The following is a 26,797-nucleotide window of genomic DNA, read 5'->3' on the forward strand; positions in this document are numbered from 1 at the left end:
AGTACTACTATCGGAGTACTGTGATTCAGTGCTTGTTCCTTAAAAAAAACCAAAATAATAAAAGACCAGAGGATAAAGCCATTCAAAGAGACCTTTACACATTTTTAAAATAAAAACCTGTCATTTTATTACTACCTTTTTTCTCAGAACAAAGTCAAAATGAGAACCCATTATCAGGATCTCTACCACCATCCCAGAGATACAGGCTCTACATATAAATTTGACAATTCCTTGAACAAAGTTGGAATGCTTCCCCTCTCCATCCTCCCTTAGATATTGGGATTATCCATATCTGTTTCTGAGGCTGATTTCAACATCCAGAACGATGGCTTTCATCATTTGAGTATTCTTATTCTTGACACCATAAAAATCAATAAAAGACTGTGGAGGACAGTGGGAAGGAGAAGTAGGAGCTGGGTCCTACCCCACCTTTATTCCAGGGAGGATGTTCCTTCCTTTCTTTGCAGTGACAGATGGTGGTTAGGAAAGATAGCTTGGTTTATGGTAACTGGTAGTATCTTTAAGAAAAATAATTCAAAACATCTGCTCTGGCAGAAGACAGACATAAGCCTCAAGTTACACAGCAAACCTCCCTTCAGACTCCACTTCATGGAAAAATGTGGTCAAATATCTCAGAATTTCAACACTGTGCTCCATTCTGGATAAAACACAGTGACAGAGAAGGAATCAAACTTCCACTAATCTGAGCTCAGAAATTGTAGGACACAGAAAACAAAGTCAGTACTGTACTACACAGCTGGATTTAGGAACATTTGAATTCTGTTTGGAGATACTTGAAGCACATGTCTATTGCATAATCTCACACAGACTTGGCTTTGTGAATACATAGACTTCTGCTTTGTGGCAAACTAAAATCAAGATAAGATTCAAACATAACTGCAAGTAAGAATAAGGAGTATATTCTTAGCCAGAAATTCTTGTCTTTTGAGAGATGGAAATTGAAAAGAATCTTTTTAAAAAGAGAGATGGAAAGTTTCATAATATGATTAAAAATAGGGGGGTTGAAATCTAGGTCACCATTGACACTGGGTTACGCAAAAGTTCTATTTCATTTATGGGGATAAATACATCATGTTTTACCATGAAATAGAGATAATAAATTCAATATCCTCATCACTTCATGTCACAGGTAAAAATTAAATATAGTTCTTCCCACCACAGTGACTAACAACCTAACTTCAAATCCAGTCAAGACTTGAAAGATTGATTTGTCAAAGCCACCTCCATCAAATCTCACTCATTTCCCATTACAAAAACCACTGCTCTTTCCACAAGGCTGATAAGATCAAATTCCTCCAAGCTGCAGTTTCATCAAGGGTAAAGCACATACAGCATGTTATGAATGAAACTACTTGAGGTTCATTGTGTCTAAACTCACAAAAAATGCACAGAAGATTTTTCAGACGATTTTCAGAGAACTAGGGAAAGATAACTCGCTGCATTTTGATTAGAGAACAGGTTAAAAAAATAAGTGAGCTTGTGGCTCACAGGAAAGGAAATAACAGCACTGAGAAATGAAGAATAACCAGGGCTTTGTATCCAAGACTGTGATGTATCCCCAGAACTTACATGAGCCTGCTTGTGCTAAGCAAATTCCAGAACAAATGAGGATTTCATCTTTTTGACCTGATGCTCTGTTTTAGAGCCATTAATTGCTCATCATAATCTTGTTAATTTGTTATCAAAGGTCAAGTAAATTAGTATTCCACAAAGTCTTGAATAAAATAGAGCAGCCTGTAAGTGTTCTTTTTTGTTTTGTTAAACATATTGTAAACTGGCATTGCTTACACTGTAAGCAGCTTCTTTCCACTTCTTAAAGAGCCTTTTCTAGGCAAAGGAATCATTTCCATTGGCTGTTCAGGGGCAGAAAATCAATTACAATCTAACCCTTCAAAAAAAAAGAAAAAAACAAACTTTGTTCCCCCACCATTTCTGGAAGTAAATGAGACTGTCAGAAGAATCTGGAACACAAGACATTTCCATAGCCTACAGGAAATAGCGAAGGCTTCACACAATGAAAATAAAATTTGAAATAATATTTGCCCAATTAGGATAAACAACCAGTTAACAATAGCCAACATTCTCCCTCTGTAGCAGAAGCTGATTTAAGAGTTTTCCTTCTGGTTATGGTTTCTATGCTTCAAAATTGAGGCTCTGAGCTTTGTGTCATGTGCACAATATCCAGGAAACAAACTATACTGCACAGCTACGCATCAAAACTTCCAGTGAATTATCTCTTGCAAAAAACAAGGCCTCCTGGCAATATTTCTTTAACTGGTTCATTAGCAGTAATGAAGCTTATGTCCCTAATGTACACCTGGGTCAGCAAATTCCTTGTCCAGGCTTAGACAAGCTAGAGAAGCAACATCTTGGATGGGCATTAATTATTAAACCACATTTATCAAGGGAGAGCAGCAAGGTAACTGACTCCCCAGGCAACTGGCTGGCCTGAAAACACTTCCATAGCCTCCATGCACATCTAGGATGGCTGGGTTTGCTGAGTTGTCCAAAGCAGGCTGCTCATGTAAAACACTAAAGGCCAGCACAGCCCAGAGAGCAATGTGTGCTGCTGTGATCTCCCCTGCACACAGACCTGGCTTCTCCCAATAAACACAACAGACAGGGGGGTCAGTGGCCACACTGCTGCTAAGTGTGGCTAGCACAGGCTTTTCCCATGAGAATTCTTCTTGTGTTTTATAAATAAAGATAAAGTTTGGATGTTATTAAAAACAGTGTCCCAAGATCTGGACAGTGCAGGCCTGGCCAATCTGGCCTAGGGGGAGGCTTCTGACCGACCAATCTGGGTGACTTTTGAAAACTCTATATATATGATGAAATCAAAACAATAAAGGTCTTTCCTTCTTGCCACTGAGAACTGACTTCTTTACTCTGCTAGCTGCTCAACAGCGACAGCTAAGCTCCCTGGGTTTGCTTACTCCGGCTTTGCAAACCCTATGCAGACACACATTCACCTTTCCTAAATGAGCCACACTTCCTTCTGCCTTTTGATTTAAAAAATGGAGAAGTTCTGCTTCATTTAGAACTGAGTAAATCTCTCAAATATTTGAAGCTTTTCACATCAGGAAACTTATCTCTGAATCATGGGACATTGTTCACACAGCTCTGTCAGAGTAAGCTAAGGGCAGAAGCCCTTGCTATGGTGATGGCTGAGACAGAATTGCACCTTGGATTCACACCTTTCAAAAGAGGGATGCCTTGAAAGGTAACCCACCCATCTTCTCACAATTTGAGACTCAACTGAGCACAGGGTGCATACAACACTTGAAATCTTTCATTCTGCCCTTCAGGTGCTGTAGAAAATCACATCAGAGCATCTCACATTTTTTTCCTCTACCTGAATTTATGCATGATCTCCTGTGACTCTGCTAATATTGATCTTTAGCTTATGTAGTATTTTACTTCTCTGGTCTCCGTAGTTTATTCCCCTGACATATTTTTTCAGCAGAAATTATATATTTTCTTAGCCTTTATTTATCCACTCTAAACAAAACAAATCTTTTAAGTGTTCTTTGATATGATAAGGCATCCATTTTCAGATAGTCTGAATGTGTCTTCTGTACACGATTCAGTCTAAATAAACCTGTCATAAAAACTGATGGCTTAAGTCACTCAAAATGCTCACCATGGCTGTCATGAGGGCCAACCATGAAAGAATTAACTATTTCCTTTTCTCTGTACTAAGTACCTGAATGTTCCTGACTGTAAAACCAATATACCACTCTCCCAATCCTCATTTTCATGATACTGATATCCCCACACCTCTTTTAAAGATCAACTGCTCCTCTTTTCTACTTTCCCTACTTATTTTCCTTTTCCCCTGTCCTCTTCTCATTTATCTTCTGAATATTCTGTAAGCTACAGACTTCAGATAAACAAGCAAATGAGTAATAGACTTACAAATATGTATTTACAAGTGTGCATTACAAAGGTTTATATGTCCTCAAGGAACAAAGGCTGCTCCATTCAAGCAAAAGAAGGCCTACACAAAGTATAATGACAGTTGTTTATCACACATTCTCACTGGGTTTTTTGGTCAAAAGGTTATTTCTAAATCCATCACTGATCTGTCCAATGGTTTTGATTGAACATCTGTCTTGTCTCATTCTGTTTCCTTGTTTGTGAAATGGAGTCAAAAATATAATAAACAGACTTATAGAAGTGTATTAATAACATCAAGGCACTTCTTCAATCTCTCAGAGTGGTCATTTTTGCTAGGAGAGAGTAGAAGTCTTGTACTTTACACCATTGCACAAATTCACTTCTACCTTTTCAAAGGAGCAGTACAAACACACTCATTTGGTTCACTTTCAGAATCAGCACATTTCATGAGCTAAAAAACATTCCTTGTAATATCTTGCTATGATTCCAGATTTGCAACTTAAAATATTCCCAACTCTTGGCAGCAAAAAACCCCAATTTCACCACTTATGTTGATGGTATTTATCCATGGAGTCTGAGTTGCACAAGTCAGAAAGCAAGTTATTTATAGGACAGTGTTAAGATTTTGGGGTTTATATGTCTACAATTCTTTTCCCTTCATTGAAAAGCTCTGTGAACATATTAGCAGCAAGAAAAAGGACACTGAGAACAGTTTATGGAAATGAACTAGATAAAATATCAGGAAAATGGTATTTAAAAGGGGAAAAAAAGCCAAAAACCACCCCCCACTCCCCAAAAAAATCTCATATATATCTCATATATATATAAAGAAACCCGTCCCGTTTCTTCCCAGTGGCTTACTTGAGATTTAAATTTAACCTTTCCGCCAGGTCTTCATTAGCAATAATGAAGCAGCTCAATTTCTCAGCTCATAATAGGAATGAGCTCAAGTCTCATTTTGAAGCCAGACATATCAGGAGATTAATGCTGGCTTCATCCACTTACAAACGTTGAATCAAATTGCTTTTAAAAATGCCTTCCATGGAACACAGAAAATAATATGAAAAAAGGAAGCCTTCATCACCCACCATTCCTTTCCCAAAGCACAAAAGTTGTAATTTAAAGTCTAATATTAGCCTGACTTCCTTGTGAGAGCAGCTCACTGTTTTCCCTGTTGGAGTAAGAGCCCACTCACATTTTGTTGCTGCCAAGTCTTTGAGCTTTATCTCACTTTGTGTACTTGTAATGATGCCTCATCTTAGCTGCCCCTCCAGAACCAGCTACCTTTAGCCATCCCAGTTTGGGGTGTGTTCCCAACACTTCATCCCCTGGAATTTACAACCTATGATCGTTCTTCAGGCATAGACACATTGTAACAGTACTAATTTAGGCCCTGCAGCTGAGTAAATGTTAAGCACTGGAAAACTGCTCCTGTCAGAGGGAATATTCCTTCTCCACTCCCTCCTCATTTCCTGTGCAGTACATGATATATTCAATCTTACTCCATTGGAAAGAAATACAGGTGAACATCACACATCCTCAGGGTAATCCACACCAAGTGCAATCACACAAAACATTACCTTATGAAATTTAAAGAAAATATGCTGTAGTGTCTGACAGTTTCTCAGATTATAAATGTTGAATTCCTAGAAATAAAAAATACTTAAAGAGGAGAACATTTAGTGGTCATAATTTTGTCTACATTCATTAGCTCTTCTAGAAGCTCTTGAAGAATTAGAAAGACTAAAGAAAATTAATAAAAAATTAACTTCACAGGCTTGAATTCTGAGTATTCACAATTTTTTTTATTTTCAATATCTTGTCATTCCTGAATGCATGTGTTTAAACACAAGACATCTCTGCTAGCTTTTCATGATATTTGGAGACAAACAGAGCATGGTGAATGGGATGATCATTTGAAGAAGGCATAAAGGAGATCAGGAAGAGAGTTCCTAGAAAGAAAACTAAGCAGCACACCACAGCAGGGCCTCTTCCTGTGCTCTCAGCAACTTCCATAGATTTCCTTCTCTAGGGAGATTGGTTTTTCCATCTCAGGGCCAGCAAGTTCACAATAATTGCTGTGCTTCCTGGGGCCTTAAAAGAGAGGCTGGACTCTGCCTCCACTCTCAGGAGCACCACAGGCTATCCACAGCCTGCTTTATCCACATGGTATTCCCTAAGGCAGGCCCTTGGCTGAGCTCTGTGCCACTGTCTGCTGCTCCTCAGCCTCAGTGCTCCATTCACCAACAGGGAAAGGGGGTTGGCTTTTGCTTGGGTTTCTCATTTGGTTTTGTTTGGTTTTTTACATTCACACAGACTTGAAAAGTTTATTGGACTGAAGGATCCTACTGACTTTTCAAGTCCCCTGGGGATACAAACTTCCCTCTGTCTGCATGAGCATGTAATACATACAACCATAACTGCATTCTATCAATAAATAATTTTCACAAGGCAGGAAGATTTCATAAGGAGAAAGAAGTGGATTAAAATTGTTCAGAAGCAAAATTCCCAACTGGATAAGCCTTCTTTTCCCATTTCTTGAAGAGAGAAAATATATTTCTGTGAGCTTGTTCAGGAAAAGAAACAATGTATCACTTAGATAAACAGAGCATCGAAGAATGCTAAATACTTTAAGTAGGTTTTTTAGTACAACTATTGTTTCCTGTTGTTTTATGAGGGTTAACCTTGGCACTGGTAAAAGACAGCAAGTGCTTTTTGTAGGAATACTGTAGGGTAAACAATGCCATGACTACACTAAATCCAGGTTTCAGATGGGGAGTTATGGTCCTATTTCCTGTATATTTTAAACTTGTGAAATGTGGTCATATAAATACTAGAAAAATTGAGGGTCATTATAACCATATTAAGAAGGATATGAATTAAAAACCATAGTTCTGAAAAGAAAGACAAATGTAATTTTTGGCAACCTAATTGGAAAAAAGGCAGTAGAGATTCTGCTCCTTGGGAAGAATCTATTCTCTGACCTTAGGCTGCTATAAAGGAGCAGAAAAAAACCAGCTGTATCAGGTATTCTAATATATTCTCTTGCTCTTTTTACATAGAAGGCCAATGAAAGCCACACCTTAAGAAAGGGTGAGTTCTGTTCCAAGGCTACATGTGGAAAAGTGCAGCAGGCGCTGTGTGTGTCCTCAGAAAAAGTTAGAAAAAACTGAAACAAAGTCTTCAATTTTTTGTTACATGTTTTCTCCTTATGACATCTTTGTTGAGTTCTATTACACCCCTAGCTAACACAAAGCAGAAGAGTAAAACTAAGTCAAAACCCAACCAAAAAAATTCTTATTAAATTATTAATTCTAAGGAATCAAGGGGTAAAAAAGACAGAATATTAAGTAGAAGAGTTACTCAGGCTTTTGCAATAAAAGTACGGAAAAACAGAATCTTACAAAGACTTGTATGAATGAGATCTTTTGAAAATGGGACTTCATACAATTTGGCTGCTTTTATTTATATTCTGGGGTCTCAGATGTGATCCCACATGGCATTTCCTCTCCACACTTACCCTCATGGATGAAAGGGAAAATGAACTGTAAGAATCCACATCCTTCAAATATTATGGGATATGCAGTCCAGCCAGAAAGTTCAGCCTAGCAAGGAGAATAGAAGTAGTATTAAAGACAGCTCTCAAGAAATACTGCAAAATTATTTTGAATCAAAGTGCTTCAGACTCTTAATAAAAATTGAAAATATTTCAGTTCAGGTCTTTTAAACATTTCAGTGGAATATCTAAATTTTCTATATGAAGATACATTTTTCAAAATTTCAAAGCATCTAATTATGTAAATAATAATATTTCAATGGCTCTATTTATTCTAGATTTTCAATAAATATTCTGGAAAGTCATCACATCACATTTTTTCACGTGTCACAGTGGAAGCCACGGGTGTCAAATGAAGTTAAAAGCTCCCAGATTAGGAATTCACCTATCCATAGACAGAATAAAGCAGAGCCTGTGTCTGGTAGTGAATCTTCTTTTGAGTTTACTGGGACATGTGCTCGCTGGATGGAATCACATGGCCTGCAGAAAACACATCTTCTGTTCCCTTTTAAGCTACTGACAGAATTTGAAAAAAAAATGGACCCACAACCTCACATGAAGTATTTGGCATATGATCATCTTTCATGTAGGATTTAATAAGATCACTGTGGGAGCTTTCCAATACTTTCAAAAGAATGTATCTGTTTTAATTAACCTGCATATATTTACTCTCTCTGTGTGAAATCTTGTGCCAAGCAGCACATAATCCTTTCTCACTTTTGAATATTAAATTTAATGTATCTCATACACATATGCTATAGGCTTGTGAAAGTATTGCATGTCTTTCTACTCTGGAACAATTATTCCTCATCCATTTGCTAGTTTCAACTACATGCTGTGTCGAGGGGCAACGCAGAATCCCAGCTGCAAAATCATTGTCCTACTTTTACTTGTCTCAGTTCAATGTGACAACTTTCTCCCCATCATCTCCACATCTCACACTTGTCCAAGCCTTCTCCCACCCAGCCTCCTCCTTAACTCCTACCACACTTCCAAAATCTCACATTGCACTTCCAACTTGCCTTCCACATGAGCTCACTTGCTCAGAGGAGCATTTCTTGTTTAAGAAATAGCTTTGAAAATGCGGTCCTGTTTTACCAAAAACTGTTCTGCTGTTATGAAATAGCTGCGAATACTTTTGAATACTTTTGGGGAGGGGGGAGTTTTGTGGACATTCATGAAGACTTTAGCTAGTCATTTACTTGCCTTTAGGTGCTTGGATTTTCAAAATATCAACTCTGATGACAATTTTACACGTGATGTTAATTGTTCTCCTGTTTAGCCTTATTTATTTTCCCTCACCTATATATTTTTGAGGAAAACCAAGATGGAAGCCTCTCCCTGAGGCAGGATCCTCCTTTTCAAACACACCCAAGGAGCAGTGGCTGTGTGCCTCTTTGGAGAGATGCATTGCTTCAGAAATGAGGGTATGACCCAGAATTCAAAACCAAGAGGAAACAAAACCCAAGGCTACCACACACCTCACTAATGCTGCTGCTTGGGGGTGCTGAGTGCACGGCGCTGTTTGCCATATCCCTTTCCCTCATGTTTTCTGTACTTGCTGGATGTGACCTCCCCAACTCCAGCGGCTGCAGGCATGACAGAATGGGTCACGTTGGAAGGGACCACAGCGGGGCATTTGGTCCATCATCCCTCCCTCAGGGTCAGCCCAGAGCACGGGGAACAGCGCCGTGTCCAGAAAGTTCTGGAACATCAGGCCTGCCGCCCGCCCAACGCGCCCCAGCCGCGGCCGCCTCACAGCAAGCCAGGGCAGTCCGCTCGCCAGGCCTTATGAGGCAGCGCGCGCGTGACGTCACACCCCGCAGCCAATGGCGGCCTCTGTTTACTTGGGGGGGCGACGAGAAGGTTCGTTGCATATTCACGAGGCGGGCCCAGTGTCCGCGTGACGTCACTCCCCCTCAGCCAATAGCAGCCTCTGTTTGCTGGGGGGGGGGTGCGTTATATATTCATCTCGTGCATATTCATAGCCGCGCGCTATCGGTGCCGCAGCCGCCTTGGCCAGGGGCGGGCAGGTCCCGCCCCGCCCCGCTCCCTCACGGGCAGCCTCGGCCCCGCCCCGCCCCGCTCCCTCACGGGCAGCCTCAGCCCCGCCCCGCCCCGCTCCCTCACGGGCAGCCTCAGCCCCGCCCCGCCCCGCTTCCTCACGGGCAGCCTCTGCCCCGCCTCGCTCCCTCACGGGCAGGCCCCGCCCCGCCCCGCTTCCTCACGGGCAGCCTCGGCCCCGCCCCGCTCCCTCACGGGCAGCCTCGGCCCCGCCCCGCTCCCTCACGGGCAGCCTCGGCCCGTGTGCCCGCGCAGCCCCGCCGCCAGCGGAGGCGGAGCCGGCCCGCCCCTATTTATGCTGAGCCCTGCCAGCAGCGGCGCCGTAAGCGCGGGGCGGAAGCGCCCGGCACCTCCTTCCTCCCGCCCGGGTGCAGGCGACGAGGATGAGCCAAAGAGACACCCTGGTGCATCTCTTTGCTGGCGGGTAGGTGAAGCGAAGCTCCGGGGACGCCTCCTGCGCTTTCCCGTTCTCCTCTCCGGGCTGCGGCTCTGGCCCCGCTCCTGTGCCCGCTGCTGGCTGGGCTGGGCTGGGCTGGGCGCGGGGGCGGCGGCGGCCTGGAGCGGCTGCCTGGGGACTTGTCGGCAGGGCTGTGAGGGGCTGCCCCGCACCTGTGTGCCCGAGAGGCCGCGGGGGGGAGAGAGGGGGCCGCGCTCTGCTTGCCGCCCCGTGCCCTGAGGCCCTTCCGGCCCGCTGCGCGCGGTCGGGCCCGGCCCCGGGTGTTGCGTTGTGTCACGGGTGGAACGCGGGCCCTTGGGGAGGCGGGGGTGGAGGCTTCCCGTAAAACCACCGCGGTCCCTCTGATCTGCCGGGACTCCCTGGCTGCTCCGTGGGCTGGGGGCGCCCCGCTGGGCACGCTCGTGTCCGAGGGCCGCTGTATCCATGGAATGCTTTTGAGCGCTCCGGTGTGCGCTGCATGACCGTGTGGGGCTTTGGCACGGTCATGCAGCTCTCCACCCACCAAGGCAGAAGAAATGGGAGGGAAGAGTGTACCCAGAAGTAAAGATGCAGACTTAGTTAGGTTTGAGGTAACTTTTGTACCTTCACAGTTATTAGTGAAGTTTCAAAATGTATGTTTTTTAGTTTCAAAACGTATGGGCTGTTGTATGTGGTTGCTCAGGCTGTGGTTCTTCCAGGGGCACGGTGGGAAGGGCCCCTGGCTAAAAGGGAAAGCTGAGAGTCCTCATGAGCCTGACTGTAAAAGTCTGTTTGGGCAGTGAGCCTGGCTCTGCAGAAGTGACAGGCTGAGGACATGCCTTTCATCCCACGAGAGAGCCTGAAGTGTGATTTCCCTTTGTGCTCTTCATTGACAAAAATGAGCTTGCTTGCTTCTGGACTGAGGTGTTTGAAGTGGAAGAATAGTGTATTGACTCTGAGGAAGTCTGAGTGACTTGAGTGCATGTGAGTACTTTCTCTGCTTCTGGCACACTTTGCAACACTGTGTATCTAGTCTAGGGCCTGTGCAGTGGCTTTTTTTTATCCCCTGAGTTTCTTGCTCTGTGTTTTAGAGGAGAGTGGTTATGCAGAGGGAGGCCCAAGATGGAGTAGTGTGTACTTTTTCCTTCAGACTTTGCATACTTATCATCATTCAGAAAAACAATAGCAGGAGCTCAAGAAAGATAAGGAGCTGCTGGAGAGGGTCCAGTAGAGGGCTACAAATATGATGAGGGGTCTGGAGCATCTCTGATACGAGAACAGACTGAGGGAGCTGGGCCTGTTTTCTGGCTCAGTCTGGAGAAGAGTGAGAGGGGATCTCATTAATGCATATGAATATCTCAAAGACATGCCAAGAGGATGGTGCCAGACTTTTTTCTGTGGTGCCCAGTGAAAGACAAGGAGCAGAGGCCATAAACTGAAACACAAAAAATTTCAACATTAGGAAGAATTTATTTATATTGAGGGTGGCAGAGCACTGGATTAGGCTGCCCAAGGAGGTTGTGGGGTTCCCCTCTCTTCCAACCCACCTGGACATGTTCCTGAGTTACCTGTTCTGGTGCCCCTACCCTGGCAGGGACATTAGACAATATGATCTCCAGAGCTCCTTTCCAGCCTTCAGGAATCTGTGAGTGTTGCCTTCTGGTAGCCCATCAGCTTGACAGCTCTGCACAAGAGCTCTCTTGGGCAGAGCTGTGTGTTATGTCAGAAACAGGTTTATAAACCTGAAGCTCGAGAGCAGATGAAGATTGCTCAGCTGCACTTGCTCATTCCTATTTATCCTAAGCAGTCTGGTCGATGGGTGGGTGCTGGCCAGCTGGGTCAGGGGTTATGCTCTGAGGAAAAGGCTGAGTGCCAGCCACATGTTTCCTGTAGCCTTAGTTCAGCTAAGCTAACACTGTGTGTTTGGTCACATTTTGCAGTAGAAAAGTTTTTTGGGGTCATCTCGTGACTTTGCAAGCATAGATCACCTGAGTGACCTTTAGCCTTCAGAAACTTAGAGGAAGAGAGCTTTGTTTTGCTTTAAGCTGCACCAGACCCTCTACGGAAACAACATATGATCTCTATCTGCTGGCTTTTGGGTTTTGTTTTTTTTAACGTTCAAGTTCTTTCTTCAGTTCCTCCTTTCTTCAATGAACTTTAACAGATGACATTGCTGGTGAAGTAACATAAGTGGGGCCATCCTGGGATTGCTCTGTAGCTTCCTAGTCTAGGGGTTTTTTGTGTATCTTCTCTTTTTCCACAGCTTAGTCAAATAGAACTGTTGTCACTGTAGACATTATGTTGGTAGTGTAAACTCAGGTGCTTTTATTCTAAACCAGGGATGCAGTTGAATATTTTCCATTCTTAAATTAAAAAGTCATGTGATTGAAATGTAGGCTGTAGATTAACATTTTTGCTTCAAGTAGTAAGTTGTAGTTACTTCTCTAGTTGTTAGACTCATGTTAGAAAGTAGTGGAAAACCTTAATGTTTTGCTTTATAGGAAAGATTAACATGTTTTGGATATACTGGCTTGCAACCATGCAGTGGAAATTCAGGTTTTCGCTACAAAAATAGCATTCAAGTTTTCATTATTTCCAGAAAGCTTATGACAGTAATTCTGTATCCTACCAACTTCCACCAGAGCAGTGAACTTGCCTGAGCATTGTTTCCTCACCAAAAGGAGGAGTTTGGGTTAGGACGTGGACAGCTGCTGTTCTGAGTTCGCAGTTGGATAGTCTCAGGTTTGCTTCTTTTCTTCACTGTTGGTGTTTCTTGTAGAAAATTGGGAAGAGTCTTTTTATTTGTCTTGATTATAGAAATGTCTGAAATTGGTCTGTTAATGAAATCACTCTGTCTGACAGAGGTCCTTAGCAAATCCCTGGCTGAAATGGTTAAGATGCAGAAAATGTATTTGAAATAAATGTTTGAATTCTCAGCAAGATCAGACACTGTTGAAATGTATGAAGTAAAGGTAAGAGACCCTTGGGCTTTTCTGATTTCAGAAGATCATTAATAATGTGTAGCAGGTATTGTGATGATGGGGGCTTTTTTACGCCCTTTCCGAAAACAGCCACTTGAGCCATAACTGAGTTGCCAAGTACTCAGCTCCTCTCTTCCCTAAAATGCATTCCTGGCATAACCCTGGATGTGTTTCAGAACAAGTGAGAAGGAGGTTAGTGCCTTTCTCTCCAAACTTGAGGTTATTTTTATATTCAGATACATTTTTGTGTGAAATAAAGCAGTGTTTGTTTAAAGCTTGTGGTTTGCTCCATGAGGTTACTAAATTGCATGAAAATTGCTGTCAGTACTTGAGAAACTGTGCCACTGGTATTCTTCTCATATTTCTTTCTAGATGCTTTGAGCTGTTTTTACCTAATAGAAATGTTATTGTAAATATTGATTTACCCTGGCTCCTAATAGAAGTTACACTGTTCATGTTGATGTTTATTTTGGATAATGGAACCCAGTGATGCTTAATCCCCTGGTGGTGTTTTTCCTGTTTTCACTTGTAAGTTTCTGTGTGGCAGCACATCAGGAGAATTTTATTTTGACACTGCTAATTAGAAATAGCAAGTTTGATTAGTATTTGTAGATTAAGGATGTGAGCTTAATTTACACTAAGTTTCAGCAAAGAAACATAACTGGTAAGGGTGTTAAGGGTTTCTGGCTGCTGTTACTCAATCTGAACAGTATAACAGGGAAACCCTGAAAATTCAGGATTAATGTATGCTGTTTCTTGCTGTTTCTGAAAGCTGTACTTGCTAAAGCCCTTCTATACTCTCTAAAGACTGACACTGTACACCTAATATCCAAAGCTGTGACTTTGTTAATGTAGAAGTAACTCTGGTTATAAGACAGCTCCATGAAACTGCTGTTAGATTTGGGACCTGAACTTGCAGTAAGTGATGAGGAGGTAAAAAGGTGTTCTGTTTGCAAGTGGCTTGGGTACTTTTTTTTTTTGACAGAGCTTTGAGCTTAGTTTTCTTGCTGTTTCTTTTGACAGCCAGTGTTTGCATTGAGCTTTCATTTTCATACAGGAAAGATAAGTAGCTGGTAAAATACATGAATGAATGTAGACCCAAGATAACAGGGTCAAGGGTTATCTTCAAGTCTTTAAAGCTGTGGTTACAAATACCGTGGAAGGTAACTCTGAAACTAGCACTAGGCAGCTATGGCTTTGTTTTTATAAAATACATCATTATCTCAAGGAAAAAAATTTGCACTGTTTTTCAGTTCTGAGTCAGCTTACACTGGCATTTGGAATACTAGTCTGCTTTAGAGCATTTTTACACAATCCAGAGTCCTTTGTCCCTACTGGAGCTCTTGTTAATTGCAGGATGAAAGGTAACAGAAGATACAAATAATACAGGTCTGTCTGAGGAAAATGGCTGTTAGAGCTGTATCTGTTTAACTGTTAACAGAATTTAAAGCCTAATAATTCCAGGGTTCTGTTAATGCAGTGAGGTGATGGACTTCTAAATGGACATTTTGCATCAAATTAAATGTGTTGGGGTGGTTTGGGGGGGGTGGTGTGGGGTTTTGTGGGATTTTTTTCAATGGGTGCTTCCAGGAGGAGAAATAGTCTCCTTAGTTTAGGAGAACATTGCTGTCTTCCTAGATTCTTCTGTCCAAGTGATGTCAAGTAGACAACTGTTCTTCATTTCATTGTTTTTCTTTTAGATTTATCGTGATCCTGCAGATGGTAACTATATCTTATCATGTCCATCTATCTTGTTTCACTGAGTGCGATGTCTCTTAAACAGTACAAGAAGGCTCAAGTTGAAAAGTTAATTTTCTAACTTGACTGTATTAATAGTAGTGGGATTTTAGTCTTCCTTTTTTAACCAGTGTCTTTATTTTTGTGTGTTTACCTACTGGTCTTTGCTTTTTTTCCCTTCAAATGACTTGGGCCCTACAGGTGGATTCTCATACCCCTTTATGATCAGGTGTTTCTGATGAAAGTCAGCTTTTTTATACCCACTTGGTAAAGCTGAGGAAGGCTTGTAGTAAACATTGATTAGAGGCAAATGTCACATTTAAGATAGATAAGATGATAGATAAGTGGCCTTCTGAACAGCAGTCACTGGAAACTGCAGTAAGCATTCAGACACAGGAGTGTCTCAGGTCTTGCCATTCTTCACTTCCCATTTGCACTATGTCAGCAGGAGTGAATTTGCTCACCTACATATTCTATCAGGTGAAATTCATCTAATCCTGGAGAAAAAGTTACATAATTAGTAAGTGTTCCTGCAAGTCATACTTGCTGGGGCCTAGTGCATGCATGAGGAACTCAAGCCCAGAATGGTTTCAGATAGTAGAAATTTCTAAAGTAGTTTACAAAATCTCATCTGCATTATCAAGGAGAAGAAATCTAATAATCTTCAAACTGTTAAAAAGATTTTCTGAACTATTCTAGTTCTTAATTTGTGTTAAACCACAAACTGAAAATACTCCCCCTTAATTTGAGCCAGCGAGGAGGGGAGCAGGAAAGGTGGCAGCAGTCTGCTGGCAATTTATAGAGCACTTGTTGTAGGCTGGAGCTGGTGGCTGCCTGTTAATGACCTGCCAGGATCTGAGCACAAAAACGTAGCTGTCTCTGATGATATTCCCAGCAGTGTGTTAAATAAGCAAGGCCGAAAATACATTTCCAAGTAAAATACACTGTCATTGATGCTGGTGACAGAACAGCTGCTGTGCTTCTTGGAACTTGCTTATTTGTACAGAGAGCATATTCTTGAATTGTTTCTCTTTGTTTACCCACAGAGCTCTGTTTGCTGACAGTTTTTCATAAACAGATTTTTGTCAAGCCTTGTGGTGTTTATCTTAAAGGTCAAGTGACGTAGACAAGTCAGGGTAGTTACTGGATTGTGCCTTCATTTAGTAATTTAATTAAAACTCTGTGGATCTTGTGACCATTGAGAAAGTTCTGGTTCCTCAACTATCAAGACCTTTCTTTCACTCCTTCAGTTTCAGCTTTTGTCTCTGTTCTATGGGGCTTTTTGAGGGCTGGGAAAGTGACGTATTACTTTGACAGAAGTAGAAATTGGGAATTTTGCCAAGACTCACATTACATAACCCCATAGCACTCTAAAACTTTTCAGCTTTCTTCGGCTCTAAGTAGCAATTTGAGATCTTGAAGATCAGGGACAGAGAACAAGTTTAATTGAAACTATCAATAGTTAGTGGAAAACATTGAAAATATTCTTGGGTTTAGTTGAGACATCTTAAAAATTGTTTAAGAAAAGCCTAAACAAAGACAACAGCAAGAAACTGCCAAGGGGGCTGATTATTTGAAGTTACTTGAGTGGCAGAATGTAGTGCAGGTAAAGGCTCTTAAAGAGAGGTGGGGGATCTGCTGCTTCCTTAGGATGGATGTGAACATAGTGCTGGCTGTGATTACATCTGCTGCCCAGTGCGTGCTGTAGGCAAACTTAGTAAGAGCATGCACAGAGTAGCTGTATCAGCTCTCCTCCCCAGTAATCCATTTCTGAGTGAAGGATGTCTGACCCATCCACAGTGCATGTCTGGCAGAAGTGCTGCAGTCGGCATCCCTCGTGATTTGGGTGTGGTGTAGGGGAGCATGCAGAGCATGAGCTCCAGGTCAGGGTTAATCTTCAACTTTAGGAAATTTTTCTGCTGTGGTGTAGCTAGGGGGACTATTAAGGGCTCCAAACTCCAAGCTATGTTCAAGAGTGCAGGTCAAGTTTTTTTGCCCTCATTTCTGCCCCACGTCCATAGCATTTCTCTTGTTAATATAAATCATACCTCGTGCTTTCTCTTGTGATTTCTGTTGCTTGAAAACAAGTTATTTTGTAACCTGTCCAAAATCAAACACAAAACAGTTTTCAAGAGAGTAAGCACAAGGGTAACAGAAATGGAGAGATTGCAAGAAAGGAAATAAACTCTAAAGCCAACTTCCTTCATTGCCTGCATAGGCACATTACCACGGAGTGGAGTCTGTTTTGAAGCAGGGAACACAGCAACTTTGTCTCAGAGCTTTAGAGCTTCTGTAGCTTCATGTCAAGTTGTTTTGAAAGCTGACCTACCTGTGCTGCTCACGTGCTGTTCATGTCATGAACCTTCACATGTTACAAGCTCCTACTGCTTCCAACCCTGGCTAAAATAAATATTAGCACATCTACTCTGTCTTTCTGCAACTCTAATTTTAAAATAAGCCTATTTGTAGCTTACTGTTTAAGCAAGTGAATTGCTCATTCAGAGCAGGCTGCTCTAAGGTCTGTGTCAGGCTGTAACTGCATGTGTTCAGCACGCACTGAAAGACTGACTTTCATCTTCCTGTGATGACACTTTTTTTCCAGACTGGAAAAGAAACTCGATATCTTTCCTCAATTAAACTTTGGAAGAGAATAGACTTCAGTCTAATGCTGGAGTTAGGGATGGGTAAGATGCCTTTAGGCTTAGTAATAGGATACCTCTAGGTCACTGGGTTTAAATGGAGTTAAGTGAACATCATCAAACTTGGCAGCTGTACTCTCAGTTCACTTCATACAAACAGATTAAGTTTGTAGGATGCAGTGCTGTAGTTGCACAGCTAGGAATGTAGGTATTAGTGACTGAGTTCAGAAGAAGCCCAGGAAGGCTCTGAGCAGCGCTGTGCAGGGCAGTGTGTTCCTGGCTGTGTTGTGCTCGAGCAGAATGCCAGGAATTGCTCTGTCAGCACAAGTCATGCATGGCTTGCCTTGGCTCACTCTCAGAAACAAGAGACAGACTGAAGCAAGCTCTGCAAGTCTTCACCTGCTCAGCCATGTGAGCTCTTTTAGCTTTGCAGGTTCTACTATACAGTGTCTCATCTGCTTTGCAGAAGTGGGCAGAGCTCAGGAAGCACTTGGACAATCACTGCTTTATGGTACAATGACCAAAATACAATTGGGCTCTTGAAGATGTTATTAAATTGCCACACCACAGATTTTATCAGTTTTTACGTGTAGCCCTGTGTGGATAGTGCATAAATCTTTTCTGCCCTTAAGGATTTTTGGCACCTTGTTTGTGGTCAGGAGCACACTACACATTAAAAAAAAAAAGTTAAAATTTACCATAAGAAGTTAAACATTTAAGCTACTGAGCTACTTTCCAGAACTGATTTGAACAGCATGTACCGAAGACTATGCACTTTCACTGGTTTTTGTCTGTTTAAATTTTCACTTCAAGTTGTGAGGTTTGCAAACTGACTTAACAGTTTGCTTGCCTTCAAGAGCAAATACCTGTCATTGTCACACATGTTCCCATTGGTTCTTCACTTTTTGTAGTGACTGTGTTGAGAATAATGTCAATTCTGTGTGAATGTATCTTTGCAGTTAAACATGGGATGATCCTATTTATCTTTGTAGATGTGGAGGTACTGTTGGTGCAATTCTGACATGTCCACTGGAAGTTGTAAAAACACGACTGCAGTCCTCCTCTGTGACTCTCTACATCTCTGAAGTTCATCTCAACACTGTGAATGGTGCTACCGTTAACCGAGTAACCAGAGTTTCTCCTGGACCTCTCCATTGTCTGAAGTAAGTGTACCTGGCACAAGGGTTTGGGCTCCTTTTGGGGAGGGAGGAGGACAGAGGTGTGTTGGACAAATCTGTATGAAAGATTCAGACTCTTAGATCTGTCATGTTCCCAATGAAATTACTTCCCATATGTTGCCTTTTAACTGTGTTTCCAGTTTTTTGAGTGTCCTTTGTGCTTGAGCTTGTATCTTGAATTAGCCAGAGCATGTATATTTTGTACGACTCACAGCTCCAAAATTCGCTGGGAACATCTAAATGCCAGACTCTCATTTTCATCCTGAAAAAGTGTTAGTATAAGACTTTGTTTGACTGTTTTGTGTCCAAATCATAGAAGCTACTGAATATGGAGGCAATTAAAATTAACTTAGCTTCTTAGTCTCTTTCAGCTTTCACCATCCCAGACAGTTTCTGCCTTTTAATGTCTTCTGCCGAGTGTGTGACTAGTAACACTCTTTTAGAGCTAGCTATAAAATAGCTAAGGCCAGCTTTTGCAGTGATCTGGAATGTCTCGTTTGTGTATTGCCTCACTGAATGGGGGCTGCCTTTCCCCTTCTTGCTGCCAGTGCTTGTGTGGTTCAGGAGCCAGCAGGAAAGTTGTAAGGCCACAGTTAAACTGCCTGTACAGCCCACAGGAAGGGTTCATTTCACCCTGGGCGACTCAAGGTTAGCTGGTTAAGGGGAGGGGAGGTACCTTCAGTATTTGGGACTGAGGGGAGATTTCCTCCAGGAAGGACCTGCTGCTCCTCACATTAGAAAGTTGGTCGTTTTGACAAATTCTATCTTCTATTCCCAATTAGTGAGTAGTTTGTAGAGAGCCCCTTCTGGCAGCTGAGGTGTAGGATTTAAGCTTAATGTGGTTAGAGGATAGAATTTGCTTAAATGGGGCTTGTGCCCAGATAGCTCCTTGAATGAAAGGATCATTCTTACTGTGCAAGTTTTCATTTGGAGCCTTTTCATGTGTGAGGATCTCATGGATGAACATGTTGGGAACAGGCGTGTGGGAAAGAAAGGCTTGGATTGTGGCAAGCAAGGAGAGCTTCATCTAACGCACTTGACTCATTGGCTTTTCTTGATGGAAGTTGAGCCCTTCAGCTTCTTTCTGAATGTTTGGTTATGAATTTATTTTCCATGTAGGAACATACATAAATGAGTAGCAGGTTGAATAGATGTGTGTTTGTTATGCTTCTCTGCTAGAAGCCGGCTATGCTTTAAATGCATCCCTAAAACTGAAAATAACTTGCTATTCCCAGGAAGCAAATTTAGATTGAAGCAGAGGTAGTCCATGATGAACTTCATTGGTAGGGCTTATTTTTTTGGTTTGTCTTAACAATTGCCCTCTTACACATGTTGTCTACCTGTTATACAAGAATGTGTCTCTTCTGCTGCTTTTGTTCTTTGCTTAGATGTGTGTTCTTTTAGATCATTATCAAAGGGCTGAGATGCAAAGCCTGGGTTTCAAATTCTTTAAATACAGTAAATATTAAAAAATCCCAAGTGACATAGCAGTGGGCTGTGACAATAAAAATACTTAGGTGTAGGACATAATTACCCTTGGTACTAGGGCTTTTTAATGAGGAAATAAAACTGGACTGCTTTGTCACTGTCATGCCCTTGCTGTCACTTCGTATTTTTTGACTCATAGTTGACAGTTTGGTTGTCTCATAGCAAATTTGGTGCAGTGCTCCAAGGCTTGCATTACTTAGTCTAAAAGCAGACTGAATCAGGCAAATTATGTCAGAATTTTCAGTGAACTGACTGCTGTGGAATCACTTCTGCATCTTAAGCATCGGTGGAGGTGACTTCAAAGGCATCTGTGTCAGGAAACAAACTCAGAACAGATTATTCTCTGGCAACAAAAGCAAGTTATTTTTTTCTTAAATATCTGTGTTGCATGTCATATTACATATTCTCATCATTCATCTTGTACAATTTTAACCTGAGGTTTTGCTAATGGAAATCTCGCCAGCCTCCATGTGACATAAAAAGGTCAGTTGAGGTTATATGGAGCACTTGTCCTGCTCTTCCAACCATGGATTTGCCCTTAACTGCTTTCAATAAGTGCAGGCTCTGGGATCAGCTCTTTATGCAGAAAGTTTGTGTCTTTATTTTCAGTGCAGTCTCTGGTACTCTTCCAGCTGGTGTCTGAATGCAAAAGAGTATTAGTATCTACCTCCATTATAGTCCTGTCTGTTGCAACCTCTCTTTAGCTCATTGCTGCTCTGTCAAATTCTGGGACTCTAGATCCAAAAGAAACTAATAGTCCTGGTACCCGTCACTCCTAAGTTTCTCTTAAGACACTGAGATTCCTGCTGCTGTGAATACCTGTATATGCTATATGTGCATATACACATGTGTAACACATGTTGTGGTAGTAGTGATGTCTAAGGAGTGGTTTAAGTGGACACAGATCACATTAATTTGGTTCAGCACTGCAAGGCACAAAAATGCTTTCAGGATGACAAACAGGTCCAAATAATTTGAATTTCCAATGTACCTTTGAGTATGTGTTCAATATTCCAATTACTGCTGTGGAGCAATGCTACTCACATAGTGAAATGATAGCTAAGTGTTATGGAGACAAAGCTAGGATGTTGCTGGACACATTATATATCAGCATTCCTAAACAGCAGTGGTAACTGCAGAACCACTGTTTGATTTTTTGCTTAGCAAAAGCAAAGGTAAAGTTTCAGTTTGATTCAACAGCAGAGCAATGGTGAAGCAGCTGCTGGAAGTCAGAATAGGCTCGGAATCTCCTTCAGTGCTATAGATTACTTACACTTCACTTGTTTGTTCTGATAGTAAATTCCAAACAAAATGGCCATTTATAGAAGGGTAGTTTACTTTATTGTGTAATTGAGTTGTCATTAACCTGCACGGCTCTTGGAAGATGAAATATTTTTGTGCATTGGCCAATGTTTCTAAATCAATAAGCACAGGGTTCTGTTTTGCAGCATCTGGGAATGTAGTTAATTCTTAACTTTAAATCTGGTTCTAAAGTAATTGTTAGAGCAATTTGTAGTAATGGATGCAGGTAGTCCTTGTTTCTCCTCCCATGTCCTACCATACTTTGTAAAATGCCAATGTGATTAGCATCTAAATTGTGGGGCAGATTGATTTCACCAAAACTGAATACAACACATAGTCTCTAACTGTGCCAGGGTACCTTGCTGCATAAGGATTTTTAACTCTTCCTAAAGTCCACAACTACTTGGGATCTGTATTGCAAAACGAAAGGATTCATAATGCCTTATTTGGGGCCTCAACTCACTGCTTGTATCCCTGCTTCTCTGTAAATTCCATAAATGGGGAATTTACTGCTGCCTCCCAGGCAGTGTTTCCTGAGCTGTGTTTGTAGTAGGCATGGTACAGGAGATGTGAGGACTGTGCTGTGGCTGTGATTCTGCATGGGTTATGCTCCTGTCTCAGCTGCTCTCAGTGAATTGCTTTGCATGGATAGATAAGGACTGTCTTTTCTGGAGCAAGTCAAAAAGCACAAAACCACTGGCTCCACAGCCCAGCAGCAGTGCTTGGGTAGGAGCACACAGGCAGCAGTTCAGAACTGATAGGAGAGAATCCCTGCTAGCCTCCAGGGAGGGCCACTTCTCACACTGACCTTTTCAATTTCCTTTTACTGTAATCACCATGTCTTAAAGAATAAAGCTAAGAATGGGCTTCTAGTTGAATACTTAGTGGATTTTAGTAATTTATGGGTATGAGGAAGGCAGGAAAAAGAGGAAAGCAGCCCTCCATATAGCAGCTTCTGCCATGCAACTTAGTGTCCTGTTGGGAATCTTGTGGAATCACGCTGGAGTAGCACATGCAAAGCCATGTTGAGGTTTTTCTCTTTTTGACTGGAGGAGATAATAAATTGCCCAAAGTGTCCCTGACTGGGTGTTGTAAACAGAGCAACATCTTCTAGAATGCCTCTTGGACAGCAATGGCTCAGTGAAACTGAACTTCTGAAGTATCTCTGCTCTGCTTCTCTCTTGCCCTTTGTTCCCTGGTCCTCCCACTCAAAAACATTCGCAAACATTGGGAGCTGAAGGGTGGTGAAAGGAATGTAGCATAGAATAAAGTATTTTTGCTTCCTGAACAATCTACAACCTACATGAATGGGAACCTTTCCATGCTTAGTATTTTCTGCCTGATTCAAGGACACTTCAACTTCCTAACAGACACCCTTGTGCATGTAAGTGTTCCTATATAGAAGTTAAATCTTTATTGACATCCTAGGTCTTACTTCTGCATTTCATGTATGGTTTTCATGGTACTTGGAGCAATAATGTAATTTTTTTATGCTGCTTCTAGGAAATTACTAATATTTTTGTGGTCAGCACTGTATTATTGTCAGTTACTATGAAGGTTTCTCACATGATGTAGTTTTGGTGGTTAGTGCATTCCTTAATTTTGCTCTGAATGTTACAGTAGTATCTTCTTCTTTTCTAGGATGATCTTGCAAAATGAAGGCCCTCGTTCTCTGTTCAGAGGGTTGGGTCCTAATTTAGTAGGTGTTGCTCCTTCCAGGTAAGTACAAACATGCACAATAAATGAAATACATTAAGGCCTTTAAGGTGTATTTGAAACAAGTCTTGCATCTGCAGTTGTAAATACTTAATTGGCAGCAAGTAACCTTTGGGGGAAGCCTGTTCTGAAACTTTGGAAAGGGTGAGACACTGGGTAAGGCAAGAGGCTCACCAGCTGTCCCAGAGAAAGCAGATCAAGCAGTGGGCTTGGCTCCAAAGGGTACTGGGGCAGTGCAGGGGCTGAGGATGTAAATCTGATCTAGTTGGCAGTGGTGTTGCTGTTGTCTGTTGCTCTGCATCAGCACAAACACTCCAGCTACTCAGCTGGTGCTGGCAGGCAGAGAGAGGAGCAGATTATGCCAGAGTTTGAATTTATATTTACCTTGAAGTGTTAGCTGAAGTTCAGTCTAAAAATAGGAGAATACATAGGAAATACTATAGAAACAAAGCTGTGTAAAAGTAATATAGTTACTTAATCCTGGGTTAAGATTCTTGAAGTTTCTTCCTGGCTCCTATTTTTTCTCTTCTATTTAAGAGAAGAGCCTTTATGCATAGGGAATATATTCCCCAAAGGTTTTATTCTTCCCTTGACTTAGTGCCTTGCTTTTGTTTATGTGTTTTGTTTAAAGAGAAAGCATTCCAATCTCCTGCACAATCAGTTGCAGAGTATCTTAATTTTGCTGGTTTGAGGTATTTGGGTGTTTCTGAAAAACATTACTAAACTGAGCTTTAGATCTGATGAAGTAATGTTCTGTAGATCCTCTGCATAAATACGAGAAAAACATAATGGAGGAATTGGATTATCTGTATTATAGCAAATTTTTTAAGGGTTTAGGAATACCTGAGGTATTTTCTGAGCACTAACTTAGCACTGCTCTTTGGAAAAGCTGAAGTAAATCCAGTAGCATTTTTGTTCTTGACACCTATGGGATATCAGCACTTCCTAGTCTGGAGAGCCTGTACTTTTGTAAAATAGACCTGTCTGTTCTATCAAATCTTCAAGATTGATATCTGTTTAATAGCAGTTTTTATCTAGGAATGGGATCCATTGCGTAAGTGACTACCCTCCGTGAAAAATATCCTTCATTGAAAAAAAAATATTTCTTTTCAGTTAATTACATGTTAAATCTTCTGTTTCCCTTTGCTTCTCCCCCCAGGTGAAATACTTAGCTTATTTCCTCCCATCCACCATACCAAAAATGTCAACTCGATGTAGTGTGCAAACCTTATTTATAAGCACATCTTTATTTCCCTCTGGCTGAGTCTGTCTTCATCCACTACTTCATTTCAATTAAGCATTAGCTAAGTGGGTTTAACATCAGCTCTTTGTTTAAATAAGCTGTAGAGAAGCATGTTTCATAACACATGCAGTGTACTTAACTGAGTTCAGGTTCCATTTTGGAAATTACACCCATAAAGCAAGCACTTTATCTTTTTTTTTGTAATAAAGAAAAACATGTTTGCACAGCTAATGAGGTTAATGTTCTGCTCAGGAAAAGCTGCACGTTCACTTTTTCCCTTGCACAGGGGCACCTGTAGATTTGAAACAACTGAGCTGCAACCTGAAATATGGGGTTTAGATGTGCCTGAAATAAGTTGGTTTTTTTTTCTTAAATGAGCAAAACCAAGCACTTTTCATAATATATTGGGATGCTGACTTTGGCTTTGTTTTGATACCAGCTCACAGACATGAGTGTAGCACAAGTTTGTTTTTCATGGTGTATTCAGAGACAAAAATCAGTGTCTATTATAAATGCTGAACTCTGGAAGCAAAATGTGAAGCTCAGCTTCACAGCTGTTCTAGCATTTAAGTCAAAATATTTATAACCATAAGTTATCAACATTTACATCTTAAATGTTATAGTAACAAGAATGTGGTTTGTTTTTTTTCTAAGGAAGCTACATACTTGCTAGTTCTCTTTTAAACTGTCCTGCTATTGAAATGAGTTTCGGTCCATTAGAAGAAATTTGTTCTGTTATTAGTGTTGAAGAATACTGGAACTTTTTCCACAGTCTTCTTCCCTGGCTGAACTTCCTGGTGTCACAAAAATCATTGCCACATTTCAAACTATCTGTCCTCCCCCTCACTAATTGGTGACTGGAGGTGTTTAAAAACAAAAAGCTCCAGTGTCACATTTTGTTTTTTCTTTTCCATTCCTGGAATAATCCCACTACTTTGCAAGAGTTAATTGTTGAGTAGTTCTTTGCTGAGAAAGGAAGTTTTAGCCCATGATCCCCTTCAGTCAGTGAATTTAATGGCACTGCTCAGGATTTTGACATGTAAAACATAACATAACTTGGATTTTGTTCTAATTTTAGAGCAATATATTTTGCTGCTTACTCAAACTGCAAGGAGAAGTTGAACAATATTTTCAGCCCAGATTCTACCCAGGTACACATGATTTCAGCTGGAGTGGCAGGTAAGGATCTGTAACTTTTTTGCCTCATCCTACAGTCATATCTGCAAATGAGAGGTGACGATAAATGTGAGGAAAAAATCCCCAACAAAACAGCACATTTTTGGTAATTGAATGATGTCTTTTTAGTGGTTATTTGCCTTGGCCTCTCATTAAACAGGGTCTCTGGAGAATATATGCATGAAACTGCACTGAGTGATAAATAAGTGTGTGTGAACAGTCTTCTCTAGAAAACCTGCATGCCTGCTTTTTCAATTGTAAATTCATGAAATGAAAAATGTAATCTTTCAAAACAGTAACTTGTTGCTCTGTAAGCTATAAACATTGTTTGCACTGACTTCTGGTTTAATTATTTTTAATCAGTTTTTTTACCACCACTTTCTGCTGCATCTTCGTATATTTGACTGATTTTTGTCTTTCAGAAATATGCCTGCAGACATTTGTAAATTATATGTAACACTCTCCCCTCCTTTGTTCATATACCAGTCTATGGGAAGTTTACCACTAAAGAGACAGAGAAGAGCAGACTTTTCATAGCTTTCATCTATTTTCATCTCTGAAGAAATAATTCCAGTTTTATATCTGCAGTGTAACTTTGGTATATTTTAGCACCTACCAACATTTGTTGATTTGTATATTCTATGCTTTGGGATCATTTACAAGAGGGAGTTAAAGGCAACTCAGCTGAGTTATGGTCATGGGCTTGTGCTGGGAAAATCAAAACCTGGGCTGGCAATGCTTTACCTGTTGTTGCCTGTGCTTTTCCTGCACAAAAACAAATTTTCAGATTTTTTTGTAGGCCATAGGCTCTTCACAGGTGAATCCTGACAATTTAATTGTTGAAGTTCCTAATTCCTGGCAAATTTTACAAGTCTATAGAGTGTGAGTACCAGCAGTGAATGAACTTGACAAATGTGTGATGTCAGAATAAAGAATAGGATTTGTTTTCTATTTAATGCTTGCTAATAATCTGATACAAAGAAATTTTATATAGCATATGAACTATAAGTGACATTAGCTTTATACTTAAATGACACTAAAGTTCATCTCTGGCACATGAAATGTTGTGGTAGTTTTTAATCTTTGAGATGCCAGGAAAGCTCTTTTGTTTTGTCCAAGTCAGACAAGGAGGATGCAGGGTTTGGGGTTTTTTTATCATCTAGAAGTGTGTGGTTTTGTTTGTAGTTCCCAGCATGGGGAATGGGATGGAAGGGGAGTTAATGAAGAGTTCATTTTTCTTGATGCAATTAACTGATTAGGATGAACTCTTCAGCTCCTTATAAAGGGAATACAACATGTCTTTAAATTTAGGAGCACAGGGAAGTATGGGTGATATAAACAAATCTGTCCTCAGTTGAAGGCAACTTGTGCATCTTGTGCA

The 26,797-nt window shown here is 41.1% G+C and overlaps 1 protein-coding gene and 1 long non-coding RNA gene across 2 annotated transcripts in view; one reads left to right on the forward strand and one right to left on the reverse strand.

The window, feature by feature from the left end:
• Positions 1-1,578: 1,578 nt before the first annotated feature.
• LOC146433390 (uncharacterized) lies at positions 1,579-8,897 on the reverse strand. Its single transcript, XR_014853945.1, has 4 exons — positions 8,780-8,897; positions 7,442-7,526; positions 5,502-5,583; positions 1,579-1,909 (listed from the first exon to the last, which is right to left on the reverse strand). It is a non-coding gene; the product is annotated as an uncharacterized LOC146433390 (long non-coding RNA).
• An 864-nt stretch (positions 8,898-9,761) lies between these two features.
• Positions 9,762-26,797, forward strand: part of SLC25A36 (solute carrier family 25 member 36) — a 29,648-nt gene continuing 12,612 nt past the window's right edge. Inside the window, exons 1-4 of the mRNA XM_085069677.1 lie at positions 9,762-9,965; positions 18,306-18,476; positions 22,923-23,000; positions 25,319-25,419. Coding sequence (XP_084925803.1) covers positions 9,925-9,965; positions 18,306-18,476; positions 22,923-23,000; positions 25,319-25,419 — 391 coding nt within the window. The 5' untranslated portion in view covers positions 9,762-9,924. The remainder of the gene's footprint in view (positions 9,966-18,305; positions 18,477-22,922; positions 23,001-25,318; positions 25,420-26,797) is intronic.

The sequence above is a fragment of the Lichenostomus cassidix genome, chromosome 9 (assembly GCF_008360975.1).
Source record: "Lichenostomus cassidix isolate B80296 chromosome 9, HeHo_3.0, whole genome shotgun sequence".
NCBI classification, from domain to species: Eukaryota; Metazoa; Chordata; class Aves; order Passeriformes; family Meliphagidae; genus Lichenostomus; species Lichenostomus cassidix.